The sequence below is a fragment of the Heterocephalus glaber genome, unplaced genomic scaffold (genome assembly GCF_053883595.1).
Source record: "Heterocephalus glaber isolate CG9 unplaced genomic scaffold, H.glaber_assembly_v1.0 deba00000676, whole genome shotgun sequence".
Classification (NCBI taxonomy): domain Eukaryota; kingdom Metazoa; phylum Chordata; class Mammalia; order Rodentia; family Bathyergidae; genus Heterocephalus; species Heterocephalus glaber.
In genome coordinates, this window is record NW_028258156.1 from 13,374,370 (window position 1) to 13,396,160 (window position 21,791).

The following is a 21,791-nucleotide window of genomic DNA, read 5'->3' on the forward strand; positions in this document are numbered from 1 at the left end:
CCTGGTGTTGCTGAGGGATAGATTAAAGGTGTTGTCACAGGGATAGATTAAAGGTTCAATGACACCTATGTGAAGACCAGAAACAGCTCCCTGTACACATAAATATTTAGTGCACAGTTGTGGGCCAACAAGTTTGTTCTGTATTTATTTTTTGTGATACTGGGAAGATTAAGGCAGTGAGATCATTCACAAACACCAGGGTACTGTCTGATTCCCATAACCTTTCTTCATGTGCCGTTGGCCTTGTTGGTAATTAAATTTGTTGAAAAATTTTTTAATTAAAGACAAACCTAGATAACTTTGTGTTCATAACAGAGCCATACATGGAAGCAATTATATTGTTAATGTTATGTTCTGCTGGAATGGGAACATACGCCCCAGATATTTAAGACTCATGGCAAAACAAAAGTTTGGTTCTTAATGCCACCATGACAAGCTCCCATGTGGGATGTCACAAGCAGTTATGATCTTTACTAGGAGTCAAACAAACAAACAAACAAACAACTACTCTACTACTGCTCTGTGGGTCTTTGTCTTTACATATATCTGGCTAATTAATTCATAATTATGATACAGTGAAGAAGAATAGAAGTAACAAGATTGGTATCTTGTTAATTTGTAATTCCTCTGAAACTCTGAAATACTAAGGGACAAAATGAGTGGGAAAAGACTCTACGTTCAGTAGAACCTATTTTAAAATTTATGTAACTTTTTGAGAATAATTTTAAAAGGTAATTACCTTTTACACTATATCAAATAAACTTTATATAATAAAGATAATCAATTACAGAACACTAAAATGTACATACATATTTATCTGACCCTGGGGACAGGAGAAGCTCTTGTATCCATGAAGGTATAGTTGGAAACCATAAAATGCATGTGTATAGGTTCTGATAACACCCATGCACACACACTGACACAGATAAGCCTCATCTGTAAAAGCATATATGACTCAGACTCACAGCATATTTAACTTCTAGGTTAAGACAAAAGTTTACATGTGAATGGTCTATTTAGAGATGAGATCCCAGACAGCAGGAGCAAGTCACAGAAGGTGGGAAAGAGGTTAGCAGAAACAGTTGATAAAGGGGTGCCTTATCCAGCTGGCCATCCTTGGTGTGTCAGGGTATTCTATCCCTAGGGATATGAGAAGGGGAAAGGGAAGGGGGAGGGAGGGGGGAGGGGGACGGGAAGGGGGAGGAGGAAGAGAAACAAAGAAGGAAGAATGAAGAAGAAGAAGAGGAAGAGGAAAGAAGAAGAAGAAAGAAGAAGGAGGAGGAGGAGTGTCCACTTGAAAAAATATGGAAGAAATACCATTGCTTCCAGATCTGGTCAATGGTGACAATAATCCAAAGATGTTAAATCCTCCAGATTTTCAGGGTGCACCATAATGCACAAGTAGATCCTTGGAGTATCCTACTCAGGGGTCAGAGAAACCTTGGACAGGTGTGGGACAAGGGCCTTGAGGTGTGGGACAAGGGCCTGAGGTTGCATCTCAGTGAGGCTGGTGGAGCCATCTGGGAGCTGGACTGTACAAAGATGGCTGGAAAAGAGGGAAGACTGGGGCATGTGGAGTTGAGCACAAGAGTTAGGTACAAGAAGCAAACAAACAACCAGAAGCATAATTAAGTAGCAAATGAAACTGAAAAATATTTTCTATATATGATAAAGCATTAATGGCTCACAGGTAAAGAACTCCTACAAATACACAGAAGGAATGAAGCAAATACAATTTAAAGATGCAGAGGCAAATAATAAAGGGGAAAACACCTCATGATAAACATCAAAAATGGCCCTATTCATTCATAGTTTTATAGATGATTAATCACTCATTGAATAAGCAATTCAATTAAAATTTACAATAATAAACACTGATAAGAGTGGGACTTATACACTGCAAGTAACTTTGTACACAAGCTCCAGAAACAAGTTAACATCATGTATCAATCATCACTGAATCCATTTTAAGGAAATAATATAAAATAAAAATATTTGTGTACAAATATTTTTGCTTCAGAGGAATTTAAATTACTGAGGGAAGAGCCAGGTGTGGTGGTGCATGCCTGTAATCCCAGCACTCAGAAGGCTGAGGCAAGAGGATCACTGTCAGTTTGAGGCCAGCCTGGGCTTCATAGTGAAACCCTGTCTGAAAAAAAAAACCACTGAGGGATAGGTTACAACTAAAAAATGCCAAAAGGGTAGAGGATTTAGCTCAGTGGTGCTGCCACCTGCCTCGCAAGTGCAAGGTCCCAAGTTCGATTCCCAGTACCAAAAAAAAAAGTCTATATGAAACACAACTGTAGACCTTAAAGTTTAAAAAATACTAGAATCAGCCCAAGTCAAGTGAGGAACAATACAAGATTGCCTGTCCTTACTAATATAATTTAATATTTGTGGAAAATTTAATCAGAAGAATAAATAGTAAATGATAGAAAAATACAAATATTAAAAAGTGAGTAATAAATTTACCATTACAGATATATGATTTAATTATCAAGAAATATTGAGATAATTGAAAAAGCATTATTACAATAGTCCACTGCAAGATCAGTTACCAACTTCAAATGGTTTTCAATAACCATGTAGCATATATGGGGCAAGAAAATCCCACTTTAACAGCAGTCTAAAATATAAAATACCTATGATTAAACTTAAGAAATGTACATAAAGAAAACTACAAAACTTGATTCAAGGATAAGAATAAGAGGAATAACTGAACAAAGTTGGAAAGAAATTAAATAATGCAAAGTTTTCAATTAAACTCTTTCTATTTAATCTATTAATTCAATAAAATATCAATGTTGCACCTACCTACATGATAGCAGTAGTAGATAGCCAGTATGTAAGGATGAGTTTTTAATTTAATTTATCCCTGAATATTTCTGGGCTACCCCCTTATACATGTTATTTCTTTTTAAAAGTTGCCATATGTAGGGGAACAGAGCTTTGGCCTTTTCACAAATCATTTGCAAATCCTAAGAAGTTTTAAATTATTTAGTTCATGAACTTTTAGCCTGAATAATTGCCATTTTCATTTTAAGTGTGCTTAACTGCCTAGGATTTTGGCGATTTTATTAAATGATAACCATTTGCAAATGAAGGGACTGAGCTCTCTGCCATAGCACTTTTGTAAATGATAATGGTTACTTTGTTGCACTTCAAGTTAAAAAGAAGAGCCATGCAAGGAATACTTACTTACCAATTCAGTCAAGAAACACAGGACACCACGTTTTTCCCAGATGTATCCTAGTCACGTGGGAGCCAACAATGAACAAAAAGAAAGGCCCCTTGTCTCCAGGGGTGGAGGAGGTAAGACAAAGTTAAGCAAGTATAGCTGAAAATGACCAGTGAAAACATCTCTTCTTTGGTGACATTTATGCAACAGGTACCTGAGGGAAAAATGTTTCAGGAACAGGAACAGGGTCACTGCTAGTGCAAAGGGCCTGGGACAGTGGTACATTTGAAAGACAAAGTGTGAGAAGAGGGGCAAGTAGGATATGGGACAAGTACATAGCAAGGGACCAGCTTAATCACAGTCTCAAGAACATTATTAGTTGATGGAAAGGAACTATGGGTTATAAGCGAAGGAGTGATGCCCATAGGAGGAAGTAGGTAAGACATCGGTTTTGCAGTTGTCCAGGTAAGAAGATGATGGTGTCTTGGACCAAGAGCATAGTGGAAAGGGTAGGAGGTGATTGGACCCTAGATACAATTTGAGGTTAGCATAGAGAGTATTTGTTGGTAGCACATATAACACGAAACCAAGAAGAAGTTTTTGACCAAACAAGTTGGATATGATATTCACTTCATAAGAATGGAAAGTATGAAGATTTCAGGAATGTCCTTGTCTCATTTTGGAACTAGGTCAAGTTAGAACCAGTAACTGGTCCAACAGTGCTAGGAGGTTAGGGTGAATAAGATAGTCATCTGTCCCTTTTCTGAAGAAATGGAATGCTATTGAAATAATGTGCTTCCCGGCTCTCTTTCATCTCCAACTGCAGACTTATGATATCAGCAAGTGTTGCTGCCAATCTCCTAAGCACCTCCACAACTTCCCTCATCTTTATATCTTCTTCTACTATCCCTCCATCCCCACTTTCTCTCCCTCTCCCTCTCTCTCTCTCCTCTCTCTGATTTATTCTCTCTCTGCTCAGCCCCTTACTTTCTGTCCATCTCTCTTCAAGCCCAGGTACACTTCAGCCTTCTATAATTTGATAGATGTAATCATGCTATGCTAAATATTTGGAATTTAATTTCCTTCTGCCATCCCTCAGTCTTATCTAACCAAGATCTCATGCTCATCATGTCATTTCTTTGCTCAAAATTCTTCTAGAGGTCCCATTGACTTTCAAATAAAATTTAAACTTCTTCAGAGGGCAAACACCAGTTATTCAAAATCTTGGCACGATTATCTTTTTATCTCTCTTCCAGCTACTCCATGGGAGGCATTTCAAGACAAGCAAGACATTTCTAGTTTCCAAAATTGGTTATACTTTCCATTACTACCAGATCTGGGAGCGCATACTATTTCTTTGGTGTCAAATGCTCAGGTCACTTGCTTTTATCATCTGACTATTCTTATTTAATTCTCTGTTCAACATTTACTTTCACACTTCTTTTTGGCCAGAGGTGTTCTCCCTTTACCTTACTCAAACCCTATATTTTAATTATCTGTTTAGCTGACTGTCTTTATGTTATGCTGTAAATTTAGGGGAGGTAGCTTAGTTCTCTAACTTCAGGGCAGGTCACAGTCTCTAGGACATGACAAGTACTCCACGCATATTAGTTAAAAGATGAATAAGTGAAGGGAAACAAAAAAAAGCGTATTATAAATCCCACAGGGGAAAAATGTATTCCTTTGTCACTGATAAGAAAAACTCAGTTTTTAGACTGGGGAGGTTAGACGATGCAGATGAGGATTTAAAATGTGAATTCTCGAAAGGCTGTAGGCCTTGTTTTAAATCATATGATGATTCCACTGGATCAAAGAGAGGTTTGGCAAGCAGTTGTTAAGGAACCCTGAAACTGTGCCAACATTTCTGAGCTGATCTTCTCAAGAGTGAATACATATTAAGGAACTATAATTATCATGTGCATTAGCCACCTTTATAATTGGAAAAGCAAAATAGCACAGAAACAGTGCTATAAATGACAACATTTATGTGCTTAAGGGTTGTCTTTAAAGGCTCAATCTTATAAAGATTTGATCTGCAGGGATACAAGCCTTTCAAGTGCTTCTGCCTTGGACTTGTAAGGTATTTGGAGACAGAGTCACCCTAGGGTGTGGCTGTGCACAGTTGCAGTTTGTTTTGCTCAGCTTCTGAAGCCAGCCAGATTCCTGAGACTACCAAGTATGGCAACAAAACTAGCAGAATATTTAGATGGTCACTGAATGGCTCACAATGTCCTGGCAGGAGTGGACTTTCTCCAGTTTGTTGCAAGATCGTCTTTGGCTGTTTGTCAGGGAAGCCTGGTCTCCCCAGACACTGGCAGCCGACAGCGCCCAACTGTATTATAAACATGCTGGAGAATTAAGCCTGGAGACAATATAAACTGTTAGTCGACATAAAAATTCTTAACCATAAGACATTTTAAGGATCCTCTTTGTCTTTTCTTGTTCAAAGCAATTTTAATCAATGCCCCCTTAATCAGAGAATAATGATTAAAGTGTTTCCATGAGATTTTTAATTGACTTTGTTTGCTAACTGTAAACAAGGAGAAAAGCCTTCAAGAGAGTTTGCAAAAGTACCAACTAAAGGTAAAAGCAATGGCATACAAAAAAAGTAATGGTCACAATGTAGGTGTTGCTTTTCTATAAAAAATATTGTTCTCTTCAAAACAAACTTTTTAGTCTTATCTCTTCATATCTATTTCAGACTCTGCTCAATGTTGACATGAAATCAAAGTTACCCAGTAAGTTCTTATCTCGAGACTCTAGAGAAGGTATACTTTATTTTTGTTGGAATTATTATTTTATGGCCATTATTATTATTGCTAAACCAAAGACCTTCTCATTGAGCTAAATCCCTAGCCTTTTTTATTTTTCATTTTGAGATAAAGTCTTATTAAATTGCTAAATTGTCAAGGCCGGGCTCAAACTTTCAGTCCTCCTGCCTAAGCTTCCCAGAGTGCTGGGATTACAGGGATGTACCACCATGTCTAGCTGGAATTAATTTTTTACATGAAAGAATGGATATCACAAAATTCCACACATAATGATGTCAATGTAAAAGAACACTATTTACAATGGTTATGTTCTCTTTAATCAGTGTGGAAAGGTTTCGAAATTAAAGATTGACTATAAGCATATCAAGATATGTAGAATATCTTGGTATCTTGCAAATGCAAATGTGCATGAAAATGGTGTGGATCCCACCTAATGAACTATTTACATTTTATGACATACATATTTTTAAGTAGTTTCTACAGCCTTAGTTTTAAAAAGAGTAGAGACAAAAGTGCGGAGGGCCATCCAGACACTGCTCATCAGGGTGTTCTCCCTCTGCTCACTGCTCAGATCCACGAACCCAGGCTGCAGAATATCTTTGGGTCTAGACGCTCTCCAAGTATACATCCATCCAGGTCCCGGAATCTTTGATGAATGTGGTTTCCAGCCCTCTCTGAAGCCTGGCCTCCTGTCTGGGGCCCCATCAGGGAGAAGGATTTGGCTTCTGGTCTTTCTAAAAGTGCATGATCTCAACCCAATTCTTCCACTCCTAGTCCTCTTCTTCCCCAACTATCTGGATGAAGGGAATTTTAAAAAACCAGTGGAATGAAAACAGAATACTGTAGATCAAAACAAATGCCCTGCCACATAGATAAAGGAGAAAATCTGAAAATGTGCTGAATATCCATCACTAGAGAACTGGATAAATAGATTAGAGTATATCTATAAAATGAATAGGTTAAAGAGAACAAGGCAAATCTGTGTATGGGAAAATGAAGATGTAAATTAAATGCAAAATATAGCTTCAGAAATCATATGTATAGAATGATCCAATCTGCATGAAAAATTTAAATATATATATGTGTATATACACATACATTTACCTATATATGCATTTGAATTCAGGAAATGTTGGAAAATAGTATAATAAACTCTTAACTGTGATTATCTCTGATGAATGAATGGGGGAGGGATGGGATAAGGTAAATTATTCTTCTACTTAATGAAATATTCATATTTTACAGCATACATATTTAAAATGTTTATAGCTCCAGTTTATAAAAAGATAAAAATTCATGTGAATCTTTTCCATAATCCAATCAATTTTTTATTTGTTTATACATTTTTAAATAAGTTTAAGTATTATTAGATAATTATATTAATTTTCCTGTTGCTGTTTTGGGAACAATAAGAATACTTGTTCAGAAATGTGAATATTTAAAGAAGTGTTCCCTTTCAAGTTTTATAAAGTATATATGCTAAATAATTGCATTCTTTCCTCTTATATTTCAGTACATAAATTTATTACATTTTAAATTATTTTATTAATCCTAAGTGTGTCTGCTGTATTTTAGGGCTGGCAATATAATTATACTATTTTATTAAGATTTAAATAAATGTCCATTTATTATTTTAAATTATATAACAGAACTATCAAAAATCCATATCCCAGATGTTTAAAGCTTACTTTTGCCCCAATAGTCCTTATGTTTCTTTTCCATTGTTTGATTAAATCTATATATTCAAGAAAGCCTTCAAGGAGAATTTTAAATTATTAAAAGATCATACATGGGAAAGAGGTGCTCTAGGCAGGAGGAACAGTATGTGCAAAGGCAAGAAATCATTAAATGGAATAGCAAGGATGAGAAACTACTATGGAAGCATATAATACAAGAAATGGAGCTGCAAGAAATGCAGGTAACTGGCTCATGAAGGTTTTTTCATGCAGGTGAAGGGAGCAACTGATTTTTAAATGAGATGTTCAGATATGTGCTTTTAACAGATTATTCTGGATCTTGTGGGGAGTGTTTCAAGGTGGCAAGATTGGAAGGCAAGAGATGAGTTAAAAGTAATGACAGTAGTTCAGGCAAATGATTATGAAAACTTAAATTAAGCCAGTAGCTATACAGGCAGTAAAAATATCTGAGAGATAGTTGTTATTTATGGTTTCATATAAAACACAAGCCATACTTTTTATCTATGCAATAGTTTATTCTACTTAGAAATTACTGAAGCTAAAAGTTAATTTAAAAATCTAGGGGCATGCTTAGGTGATACATAGATATAGATGTATAAATGAAAGTTTGAAACCAGTGTTGTTTGACAATACTTTTCTGAAGCAAGGTTAATATACTAACACATAGGAGAGCATCCTAAAGTTCTGACAGCATCTGGAAAGATTTCTTGAGTTCTGGGTCCAGGTATCTCTTAGACAACTTTTCTTGGATTTCTATCAGCACCCTAACCCCATCTGGACTCACCTGCACTCATTATTGTCTTTTCCATCCCTGGTTCTCCTGGTTCGCCCCCATCTCTCAGTCACCCAGGTTTAAAACTTTATTTTCACCTTTGTCTTTCTAACCACCTGGCAACCTAGCTTTGCAGTATCTCTTACCTCCATCCTTGCTTTTCCCCACTTCTTCAAATTCAGGATCTTATTCCTTTTCACCTGGTTTCTTGCAATGATGTTTCCCCTTCCCATATCCTAGTGTAGCCACATCTAAACCACTGTATACATTGCAGCTGGATTCAGTGTCCCAAAGCACAGTGTTGACCATATCCCTGTTTCAAATCTATCAAGGCTAGTGGAAATTTCAATTAATAAGATTACTTTAGAAAATCATTTGATAGTATCTACTGAAGTTGAACATGTATGCATCCTATATCTCATTGGTTTCATGACTAGATCTGTAGCCAACAAAAATATATGCCTATATACTATGCTTCAAAAAGACAAATGCAAGAGTGTGTATAGTGTCAGCATCATTCACAGTAGCCTGAAACCTGGAGATAACCCAATTTAGTAGACCAGATAAATAAATTGTAGGGTATTCTTATAAAGCCATAGTACCTAACAATGAAAATGGGCAGCTTTTTATATCAAGTTTTAAAACAGGCAAAACTAATAACCAATGTTAGAAACTAGGAGAATGGTTTAGATTAGGGAGAAGGAAAGAGGTAGTTACTAGGAAAGGCGAAAGGGTTAACTTCTGGAAATGGAAAGATTTCTATCATTTGACATGGATGGAAGTTACATGGTGTTTTCATTTTGTGAAAATAAACATAAACATATTCACATACACACATTCTTTAATGGCTTTCTACCAGATAATTTTCAAATTTCTAAACCTACAATGCAGAATTAGCCAATGATTTGCTCCAATCTACATTTCCAATCCATGTAATAAACTTGTTACCTACCTAATATCATTAAGAAATAGCAGAATTGAAATGAGAAATTTTGCAACAACTTTAATTCCCAAGAAAGACTGTGACATTGTTAGAGTTAAATCCTCTACTAAATTCTTTTAGTCCTCCAGTTTTCTGGCATAGTAGGGAACTGCAAACTCTGCAGTCTCCAAGCTCAAGTCTGTACTGGTGATGTAAAATCATAACAGGCTTTGCCACGAAGCCTGCTGGTACTCGAATATAATACTCCTCAGGAAAGAGTGAAGCAACACTGCATATTGCCAGGGCCAGGAACCTGATTTGGCTGTGCATGCCCATAAGGCAGTGGACAAAAATCAAAACCATGATCAAAGTACTTGGCCTAAACCTGGGTCAGTGTTGATTTCTGAGCAAATCAGACATGGCTGCCAGAATTTCTAGCAAGGGATGATACCGTGGCAGGTAGTAATTCTTATGGTTCTAAGTGCTCATTTCTGTGGAACAGCGCATTAGTCAGTAACATAGGAACACACTGTCAAGTCCTGAGGGAGAAATAAATATAGCAAAAGGAAATGGATCAGGGTTTTAGCCAAGTGGGCTGAGCTGAGGGCAGGGCTTCCATCTGACTGAGAATGGGAAGAATCTGGCGCAGAGGCTCAGTTAAGTACCCTGAGGAGGTTAGGCCACTCTCCTGGACTGTGGGAAGGTCACAGTGACGAAGGCATGTGCTGTACTAAAACAGTGCATCTATAACTTTAGCATGCAGAAGAATCATCGGGCAGCTTGTTAAAACACAAGTTTCTGGGCTCTGCCTTAAGCTGTTCTGACTCTGGTCTGAGGTTCCACTCAGTGTTTGCCTTTCAGTCTCTCCCTTTCTTTCCTTTCTTTCCTTTTCTCCCTTTCTTCCTTTCCTTCCTTCCTTCCTTCCTTCCTTCCTTCCTTCCTTCCTTCCTTTCTTTCTTTCTTTCTTTCTTTCTTTCTTTCTTTCTTTCTTTCTTTCTTTCTTTCTTTCTTTCTTTCTTTTTTCTTTCTTTCTTTCTCTTTCTATTTAGAGACAAGTTCTCAATAAGTCACTACATTTCCTAAGCTGGGTTCAAACTTGTGATCCTCCTACCTCTGGAGGATGCTCCACCATGCTTGGCTCAGAGTTTGCATTTCTAACAAGTTCCCAGAGGAAACATTGTTTTAGAACAACTATCAGGAAAACAAAACAACAACAAGAACAACACTAATTTCAGTTCCCATCCACCACTGGGGGCAGGATATTTAACATGCTGTCAGCCTTGGTCAGATGCAGTTTAGGGAATACATGGGCCAGAGGCAAAAGATGAAGACTTCAATTCCTATTGCACAAGATAGCAAGTGGCAATAAAAAAAACCTCACCTTTGCCTCTAGTTTGAAAAATCAGATGAAAGCCCTGTCCCTGCTGTACTAACTGGCTTGGGTGGGGGACATGTTATTAGCATCTAGTAGAAGGTAGAACCCAGGGGTGCACCTGAACATCTACAATGCACAGGACCCCTCATCGACAGCAGTGCTGCATCAGAGGGCAGTGCTGCAGAGACTAATGTTACCTAGCAGTCCACCCATCAGACTGGGTTTCGCATCAGTTCACACAGATCACTGTAAGTAGCGTTATCCAGACTAACGCTGTCCATACTGAGACAGCTTATGATAAAAGAAACATTTGTTCTACCAAAGCAAACAAGAAGCCTCTCAAGAGGATAAAAAGAAAAGACCCAACAAAGGTAATGAGAGAGGAAGAAAGAAAACTGTACAGGGAAATTAGGTTAAGGAGGTTTACCTTAGTGAAATTCTAAATAGGAGTTTTTGGGAAAAGGAAGATGAGGCAGGCTCCATGTCTCATGTCACTTTGCCAACCTGGAAATACTGGGCTCAGGGCATGCTGATATAAAGGGCATGAAAGTGGTTAGTCCATCTTCCTACTGAGGATTTTTATGGATAAAGACACTACAGTAGTTTGTTGGGTTTTTTTCTATACATGTGCTATTCACTTTTCTAGTTAACAAATTCTACTCTATTAATTGAAACTCTCTTAAAATAGTTAAAACCATGAAGTACCAGATACAGTCCATCCTTCATCCAATAAATATTTTTGTTCATATTTATTCTAATTCTTCTCTTGTCAAAGAGAATAAATATATGAAAAAAATGTTCAACATCACTGGTTGTTTGAGAGATGCAATTAAAACAACTCTGAGATTCCATCTCACTCCAGAAAGAATGATTGTTATCAAGAAATCAATCAACGACAAATGCTGGTGGGGCTGTGGGGAGAAAGCAATCCTTTTCCACTGTTGGTGGGAGTGCAGACTGGTGTAAACACTGTGGAAATCACAGTGTCATGGAGATTCCTCAAAGAATTCAAACTAGAGGTTCCATTTGACCCAGCACTTTCCCTTTTTGGTATCTTCCTGAAAGAATTAAAAGCATCATACCACAGCGATAGATACACAGTCATGTTTATAGTGACACAGTTGGTAGTAGCTAAATCTTGGAAACATTACAAGTGTTCATCAACTAATGAATAGATAAAGATGTGGGTTTTTTTACACAATGGAGTACGACTCTGCCATAAAGAAGGGTGAGCTTGAGACATTTCTAGCTAAATGGATGCACCTTGAGACTATACTCTTAAGTGAAATAAATCAGGCATACATGTTTAAATACCACATTGTTTCTTTAGTGTGAGAAACCAAAAGTTGGAATGAGGACCAAAATGTATAACATATATTGGAAAACGGAAAGAAAATGTTCAAATGAGAAGGGGAACAAGGGAGGAGGGAGAAAGGAAACAAGGAAAAAGAAAAAAAACAGAATAGAAGGAAAAAATGGAAGGAAAGCTATTGTAAATAAGAAGGGGAAGAGGGGAGGGGAATGGGGAAAAAAAGGAGAAGCAAGATATATCATGTACAGGTACAATTTTCCTATGATGAATGTTATCATTTTCTATATCTAAATGTAAAAATAAATGTTTTGTTTAAAAAAATATAGAAACAGTGAAGTTAGTGTTTTTTAAATTAAATTAACATTTACTCTCTTACTTTGTCAAGCTAAATAGTATCCTTTCTCTTAACCTTTTTGTTTTATACCTTAAAAAGTAATTATTTTTATTTGAGACATCTCTAGTCTTTTCAAAGTCATGCTCACAACTGGGAAACTATAATGAGAAATAGTAGTTTTGATTCACATTCAATGGAATTTTTCCACATTTTTTGGCCAGGTTTTATGATAGATAGACACTTTCATTTTTTTGGTACTGGGGATAGAACTCGGGACCTTGCACTTGAGAGGCAGGCGGCGGAACCACTGAGCGAAATCCCTGGCCCCACTTTCATGTTTTTTGTTGCTACCTAAGGTAGGTATGTTTGATCATGATTTACAGATGAAGGAAATGACTCAGAGTTTTAGGAAATATATCAAAGTTCATGCAGATTGTAATTGGTTGAAATGAGATTCAAGTTCAGGAGCACACCCTTTTATGGAATGAAATGCTGCTCAATTTAGAATTGGAAAAAAAATTAAGATCTAAAAATAAGATTTCAATTCAGTTTTTCTGATTCCAGTTCCAGGAGTCATACGATAAGCAAAACTATTTAGAACATAAAAATTTATTTCAAGCTTTTGTATATCAGACCAATAGAAGTAATTCTGATCCCATTATTTGATTATTATAATTGTTCCACATTGATGACTCAGCTGTGAACTGAAAAAAAGGTCTCAAAGTGCACCCAAAGAAGAAAAGTACAGTCACTACGTTTGCTAGTTCCACCTAGGACACTCTCAAGGCCTGGTATGATTCATAAAATGGCTTAATGGCAATATCTTCATTTTTATATAAATAATATTGTTTTGATTATCTACGATTGTATGACAAATTATCTGCCAAAATTATTATCTCTTGGTTCCTGCAGGTGCCTCTGGCTCAATGTCTTTCATAGGGCAGCATTCAGGGTATAGGTCCTGGCTGCTGGCTCATCTGAAGGAGTAGCTGAGAGATTTTGCTTCCCAGCATATTGTGTGTTTTTCGATGGAATTCTGGGCTATTCAGCTGAGGGCCATAGTTCCTTATTGGCTGCAGACACCAGTTCTTTGCCACATATGCTTCTTCACAGGGGAGCTCACAGCAAGGTAGCTGGCTTCCATCAAAGCAAGCAAGGGGAGAAAGACATGAGTCACAGACTTTCAGGAACCTGGTCTTAGAAGTTATGTCTCATCATGTTGGTATACTCTACTTATTAGAAGTTCATCATTACATTCATCCTCTCAAGAAAAGGGATTGCTACAAGGTTGTGAATACTATGAGGAAGAGAATACTTGGTACCATGTTGCCTACCACAAATATTTATTAATCTTTTTATATGTTAAAATATTTTCCCTATATTTCTTTCTTTCTTATTTTGGTACCGGGGATCAAACTCAGGACCTTGCACTTTCAAGGCAGGCGCGGTGCCACTGAGCTAAATCCCCAGCCCCCTAAATTTCTCAAATATTTAAGTTACCCACCTATTCAGTGATATTTATAAAGTAAAAGTGGTTTTGCTATCACAAGGCTTTTACTTAGTCCTTGTGCCATCTAAATTGGACTTGAAGAAAAAAATAGATTTTAGCCAAGAAAGAAGAGAGCGAGGTGAGGATATTCTATGGAAAGGGAAAAATATATACATACCAAGGCCTAAAAATAAAAAAGAATCAGTTATAATATTAAACATCCTCACCCATAATCTTACCAGAGTATTATTGTTTGTGATTATCCATAATGACATAAACAGATCCGAATAACTGTTAAAGGTTAAATAATGGTTATTTCTATTTTATCATAGTTGTTTTCTAAATTTGACCCCACAAGATATACTGGGCCTAGGAACCAGGAAACATCCATCAACTAATTTTGCTTCTACCAGAGGGGATCTCCTATGGTTGAGCCTACAGAATGCTAGGTGCAGAGCAGATTTTGCAAGTACTTGTTAATATGGCCAATTTGGGCCCAACCTGATAGTCAAATAAAAATTAAAGTATCTCATGTTCCTGACACAAAACAGAAAATGCAGTAGAAGAGGATTTAGATTTTATTTTTTGGTACAGAGGATTGTACTCAGGAACCTTGCACTTGCGAGACACGCAGCAGCACCACTAAGCGAAATCCCTGGTCCAGGATTTTGATTATTTTGACTCTCTTCCTGTAGGGATTGGGTTTACACGTCAATGGTTAATATTAACATACTTTGTGTAATAAGTGTCAAGTCCCCTGACAAGCAGGGTAAAAAATTCATTATAGTATTTCTGAAGGTTGTTTGATATATAATCTCCATTTACAAAAAATACGTTCCTTTTCAAGAAGGATGTTAGGGTGAAAAACAGCATGCAACTTTAGGATAGAGTTTTGATTGTTATTAAGAGGTATGTGTACATTAAATTGTTATGTACAATGTAGAACATACACAAGAATAAACAGAATAGAATACACCATCAAACTATGAACGATTTTTCAACACCCACACCCCTAATGATACTCCTTCCATGTTACGGTTTTCCGTATTACTTTTGAAGCTCATTATAGACACCATATAATTTTATCTATAGATATTATATAGTATAGACTGCCAAAGAGGTAGCCATTTTTATGAAGCAAAACATTAATATCATTTTTTTCCTGAAAAAGAACAATATTTCCTTACTATTGTTAAATATTGGTTTTGTATTCTTATTGTTACTTTTTAAAAATAGTGAGGTGGATGGACAGACAGTTGGTTCTCAGTCTGGGATGATTTTACCCACTAGGGGGCATTTGGCAATGTTTGGAATTATTTTTGTTACAACTAGTTGGGGGGAGATGTGCTACTGGCATCTAGTGAGTAGAGGCTAGGGATGTTGCTAAACATATAGGACAGTCCCCCATGATAAATAATTGCTTTTTCCAAAATATCAATGGTGTGACTGTGGATATGCCCACTTAGGTAGATAAGAGCAGGAAAGAAAGGTAGAGGGAGGGGGAAAGGAAGGGAGGGAAGGAAAAGAGGAAGAAGAAAGAACAAAGGAAGGAAGGATGAACAGCAGTTAGAATGGGTAATAGCTTATATAGAAGAGAGATACAAAATATTCATGCTCTCTGGCAATTTTAGTCTCCACCCTAATGACAAAAATGGATTTATAATTGAAAAGTTGGTTTATAATATGTAATTATTTCAATCAAAATGTCCCATAAATCAGATGAAGCTTCCTATTTTTTAAGGGAAGAAATATTAATAGACCTAATGTTAATTAATAGAACATTTATTTCAAGTGTGGATAAAGTAGCATTTCTTACTTGGGCAGCAGAGTCAAATGAAATAATGAAGAAAATGTTTAATAAATAGAGGTCATGTTCTACAACAAATGAAAACTCTAGAAAAAAATTTAATTTGCTAAACAACAATTTGCCCAAGATAGCTTTCACTTGTGTAAAGTGATGCTATGAATGTTAATGGTTATGGGATATTTTAAAGATGAGCATTGGTATTAGTTACTTTAATGCAGATAGAACTCTGCTCATTATTTTCTACTCAGAAACTGCTGGCAATAATTTACCTAGCAGCGCAGCATTTCAAACAGATCAAAGCAGCATTATTTAAGTGTGTCCAGAGGGCAGATTTTAGCTGTCTTATACCTCAAGAAATAATACTAGCTTGCTTCCCAAGAAATAAAACATGCTTAACTAACTACCGTCTTCACACAAGTCCTGCACTCCATAAACGCACATGAATTCCACCTGTCATCTTGAAAGAACCCTCTCTCTGTCCCAAATAGTCTAAAATCTGAGGGGAGTATAGAACAAATGTGAGAAAGCCAGTCTCTTTAAACAAAAAGCAAAGTATTTTCCTTTAAACTAAACAAATGTAAACTAGATTCAGGAAAGGAAATGGCAGAGTCTGTAGTTGCTGTAGAAAGTGCCTGCTTGCTTCTGCTCACAGAGAAGTGAAGTCCAACTCTGAAATTTCAGGCAATTTGTATATCAAGCTCCTCCTTTTCTACAGCCTTCTTTTCCATTGGTAAAATTCTTTTGCAGGGTCATGTAGGGATCCCACCCCTTCTCTATGTTTTCACTCTGGAGCTCCACACAACTTTACACCTGAATGAACGCCAAGCCTCTGTGGATATATAAAGGGGACCTTGAGGAGGAATTTCAGTTACAGTGCAGAAGCAGAGGGAAAGGCATTAACCAGCTCTTCAGCCAAGCAAATCCTCCACTCACCATGCTTCCTCCTGCCATTCATTTCTATCTCATTCCCCTTGCATGCATCCTGATGAAAAGCTGTTTGGCTTTTAAAAATGATGCCACAGAAATCCTTTATTCACATGTGGTTAAACCTGTTCCAGCACATCCCAGCAGCAACAGCACGCTGAACCAAGCCAGAAATGGAGGCAGGCATTTCAGTAACACTGGACTGGATCGGAACAGTAAGTGTATTTCACATGTACAGTTTTTCTTCTTCCTACTTGGTAGCATTAGCTCACATTCCTGTCAGCTTGTTTCTTTGTTAACTAACCCGAACCATATATATCTTTGCAAAACAATCTGGGACCAATTGCTGCATGTGTAGCTTGGCATTCTTCTCTAGGTAGAGTTAACAGAATTAAAATAGAGGCTTGCTAATGACAAGTACAGAATTAAGTTTTACCAAACAACTACAATCCAGGAATTAAACTGTTGCTTTTTTTTTTTTTAACACTATGCAAAATAAGAATTTGAAAAACTGTTGTTTTACACAATTTAAGTTCAGGCTGTTTTGTCAGTTTATATCAGGATGTGCAATTTTGGTGAAGTGTATAAAAGTAATGAACTAACCAAAAGTACCTAAAGGAAGTCACAAGAGAAAAAATGTTCACATGATTTCCAAGATATGTCTAGTGAAATAGATTGCTGATGCTCAATGTAAGCGGCATAAAGCTAAAAATTCTGGATAGTCATTTTTTTCCCCCCCAAAAGTCCTTATTAATCACATCAAGTTTTAGGTAACTGTATATTTTTGCAAAAGACTGGGTATTTAAAATAACAGTACACTAATGTTTTGTATGGGGAGCATTTTTAAATCCTTTTATGTTTGCTTAATTGACACTAACTGATCACTACCTAGGGGGATTCAAATTTCTCCTTCTAACTTTTGTTTCGTTCTTTTAGAAGAGTTCACATGTTAATAATCAGGTTGAGAGAGAGAGGAAGAGAAAGGAGAGAGAGAGAGTGCAACAGTGTACAGGAAATCTTACACAAATCTCTTGCATCTCTTCCTTAAACTCTATTCAATTAGAGAAACATGTTAATGTCTTCCTAAGAAAACCAAGGTGTTTTAACTTTCCTGAAGGCTGTTGCTGCATTTAAGTACATAGGAAAGATGTGATTATTATGATTACTGAGCAATGTGGTAGGTATTCATTGTCAATGAACTGTCACTGCAAAAATGCTGAATCTCTGTATGCACAGGAACAAAAAGCTAGACAAGTCAAAGGCATCTCTGGCTGTTTCCAGGTGCATTCCTAAGGCAGCTGTGGGAAGGTGAGCTGGAATCAGGAGGGGCAAGTCCAGCTCACCGTGGAACCCAATTGTTTACCCTTTCATTTCAAGCTCACAATGCTAGATCTATACACATGTATGTGTACAGATGTATATTTTCTCACACTATTACATTCCCCCTGAGCTGTATCTCTTATCTCAGAAGTACTGGGCTACAGAGATGAAGTAAAACTAATTTAGTTTCTACTCTGAGTTAGCTTTTGTTATTCTATATAGGAGCACTTCAATGTCTTTTGTAATTTTTACTTTTAAAATTCTATCAGCCCTGTGCTTTTAAACATTCTTTTGTTTTTCCTAGAAAATAAACCTTAATTTCTTTTTGAGCTTATTATAGGGAAGCTTGTTATCCTAAAGTTTTGATAACAAAGCTCTGTTAAGGAAAAGTTCAAATATTGCAAGATTAATATTTACCGTAATTGTGTAAGACACATTATAAGAAACAATTAGAGAACATACTTATCAAATCCAAATAAGTAAAACAAAAAATTTGCCATGACCAATATTCAGGAAATGAATACCATGGTTCCTATTGCAGTTGTAAATCAGACATGTTAGGTATTTTTCTGCCATAAAATTCATGGAAATGTGGCCAAGTTGTTATGGCAACCATACATTCTTGATTTAGGGGCTTTTATACTCTTTAAATTTTGAGTTGTGGTGGTGTTTTGCCTTTCAAACATTTTACTATTTGTATTTTTAAAATAGAGTTTGGGAACTTATATTTAAAATGTACTTATTAAGTTTGATATGCAAAATGTCAAGGGTTGTACTCATGTCCACGTATGATACTGTGCAGATGAATTCTGTACTTGAAATCATACATTACAGAGTGCATATGTATTGTACACACTATTTAAATACTTTCCACATTTTTTCAACAGATTTTTTAAAAAATCTGATTAAAAGTACTTTCAGACATTAATTAATCAATAGGACCCATGAGAAAGAGAAGATTAAAGTATGTTCTTTTAAACTCATTACAAAATGAGTATTTACACATACATGGAAGAGCTGCTTAACTTTTACTGGGGGATGAGAATAAACAAATGAGGTTTCCCAATACTCTAATAAGCAATTAGCTAATGTTATACATGAAAAAAGTCAGGCCTAGATTTTTCTTTCCAAAAAAGCTATAGCCTTTATTTAAAATGATGCAACTGATGTCTTTCATGAAAGTAGGTACTTTCTTTTTGGCAATTTGTTATTATTTGGATATTATTTTGTCATCACAGCTCACTTTTTTTTTTTTTTTAAGAAGGGTTCCTTTGCTTTTTGTCTGTGATGCATATTCTTTTCTGTTTCCTGCAGGTCAGGTCCAAGTGGGTTGCCGGGAGTTGCGGTCCACCAAATACATCTCTGATGGCCAGTGCACCAGCATTAGCCCTCTGAAGGAGCTGGTGTGTGCTGGAGAGTGCTTGCCACTGCCGGTGCTCCCTAACTGGATTGGAGGAGGCTATGGAACCAAGTACTGGAGCAGGAGGAGCTCCCAGGAGTGGAGGTGTGTCAATGACAAGACTCGCACCCAGAGAATCCAGCTGCAGTGTCAAGATGGCAGCACACGCACCTACAAAATCACGGTGGTCACTGCCTGTAAGTGCAAGAGGTACACCCGGCAGCACAACGAGTCCAGCCACAACTTTGAGAGTGTGTCGCCTGCCAAGCCAGCCCAGCATCACAGACAGAGGAAGAGAGCCAGCAAATCCAGCAAGCACAGCATGAGTTAGAACTCTGACTCTCAGGCTGCACTGACTCTAACCATCTGCTTTACAGATTTGATTGCTTGGAAGACTCAAGCCTGCCATTGCTATTTTCTCACTTGAAAGTATAATGCTTTCTGCTTTGATCAAACCCAGCAAGCTGTCCTAAGATTCAGGACCTCCTCTGGGAATAGCTTTTCCTCTTAGTTTTTCAAGATGTGTGTATGTTCATGAATGCAATTTGCATTTAAATTCCATACATCCTGTAGTTTTAATCCCCGTCATTCTTAAAAGACTATTGATACTACACGCATTGCTCAGTCATGACATTTTAAAACAGAAAAGGCCTCTCTGTTCCTTAGCCCATCCCTGTCCTTTCCAGAATACATCCCTTCAAAACAGAAGTTTGAAAAAATTGTTGCCGTGAATCTTCACAGTAACATTTGAGAAAGGTGCTTTTTCAGTAATTTTCATGGGAATAGTTTAGCAGCCATGAGTGATCTTCCTTTGAAAGAGGGAGAAAGACCTTGTGACATTTCACTTCAAAAATAAGCCCTGTAGCTTTTTACAGTCTCATAGTTTAAATTATACCCTGCATGCTGACCCTTGCTTGGAATGGAATGCCAGAAATGCATGGCAGCAGCTAATAAGTAAAGCTGATTAACTATTTATTTGTCAATGTTATTATTTAATGAGCTTTCACATGTGATTGTTTTCAAAATGTTAATTTTTTATGTTTTGAAGCTTTTTCATGTACCTAAATATTTTCCTATATGATTTGTGGTTGATCTAGAAATATGAAAATACATTTTGTAGATATGTAAAATAAATATTTTAGTTTCCTTATTATGTATGTGTTTCAACATGAACTGTATCAATAGTATGGATCTTTTAAAACCAATAAGATGCTTTGTAAAGCTGAAATATGTAATACTTTCTTGTTTAGTTTGTGCAATCAGAAGGTGACTTGACCTTCAATTCTATTCGTTTCTTTTAACAAAAATAAACACTGCTAAAGTTATTGTCCTTGCCTATAAATGTAAAAAAGGATACATGTTTGCAAAAATTGTAGAATAAAGTATGAGTAATTGCTTTTGTGTGTGTGTGTGTGTGTGTGTGTGTGTGTGTGTGTGCACGTGTGGGCTAGGGATTGAACTCAGGCTTTGTGCATGCTAAGGAGAGCACTTTAACACTCAGCCACCTCACAGCCTCAGTAATGGGCTGCTTGGCTAAGTGACATTCAAACTTTGACAGAAATGTCTTATAAGAAAGGAGGGAAAGGGAAAGAAAGGGAGATCATGTCCTTAAAAAATGGGATCATTGAAAAAGTTGAGTGGCAGTCCAGCAGTCCTAACAAGAATACCAGATTCTCTACCACAGTAAGCGCCAACATTGCTGCATGTTACAATCACCTAGAGGCGTATTCTGAGACTCATTGCCCAGGCTTTCATCCAGGCTACATCAGAATTTCTGGGGACAGAACTCAGACATCAGCAGTAAAGTTTTCCAGGTGATCTCAATGTGCAGCTAAGTTTGAGGAAGAAAGAAATTGTGAAGAAACTAGTATGTTATACTAAGGAACTTTGAATATTATTGTATGGCCCCAAACCAAAAAATTAAAATAAACAACAATCTCCCTCCCCTAAACTACCTTTTCAGTATTTTCAAACATTGTTATATTAAGCAACATAATCACAGACTTGAACTTGATTTTAGAGTTAAATGACTGATGTGTTAATTCAATCCAATGATTGATTCAGTTACCCTAAATGAAGAAAATCAGAGTCTGGGTTATGTATGGGCAAGGTTTTCAGGGTTTTACCCTTTTAGATGCTGAGCACGGACAACTCCTTAGCACATTTTTTATAGCAGATTGTCCTTTTTTGTAATTATAAGCTTAAAAATCACATATATATTCTAGAAAACATCTCTAGACTTTACAATAATGCTAATATTGTATCATCAAAGAAAAAATAAATTATTATTGATTTATTATCTAGTCTTAATAACTAAGATTTTAAACTATCTTATATCATAAAAATTATATTAATGTTGAATATACCAAAATTTGATATTACTTACATCTATTTTACTTGTTCATCCTCAACATGGGATATTAAAAATAACAAAACACTTGGGACGATTTTGGCATTTCTTCCTTCCCAGTAAGATAGCTTCTTCTATAGA

General features: G+C 36.6%; 2 protein-coding genes across 2 annotated transcripts in view; one reads left to right on the forward strand and one right to left on the reverse strand.

Moving 5' to 3' along the window:
• The window catches only part of Lrrc72 (leucine rich repeat containing 72), a 182,232-nt gene that overhangs the window by 122,913 nt on the left and 37,528 nt on the right, over positions 1 to 21,791 (reverse strand). The gene's annotated exons all lie outside the window — the stretch shown is intronic.
• Positions 16,441 to 20,625, forward strand: Sostdc1 (sclerostin domain containing 1). Its single transcript, XM_004839599.4, has 2 exons — positions 16,441 to 16,796; positions 19,216 to 20,625. Exons 1-2 carry the CDS (start codon positions 16,472 to 16,474, stop codon positions 19,629 to 19,631), a joined length of 741 nt encoding a protein of 246 aa, XP_004839656.1. The 5' UTR covers positions 16,441 to 16,471; the 3' UTR covers positions 19,632 to 20,625.

What these genes read in the sequence shown, in the direction of transcription:
- Sostdc1 (XM_004839599.4), top strand. Translation starts at nt 16,472, where the DNA reads ATGAACGCCAAGCCTCTGTGGATATATAAAGGGGACCTTGAGGAGGAA. An exon ending in CACTGGACTGGATCGGAACA is followed by an intron (nt 16,797 to 19,215) that starts GTAAGTGTATTT and finishes TGTTTCCTGCAG; the next exon opens with GTCAGGTCCAAGTGGGTTGC.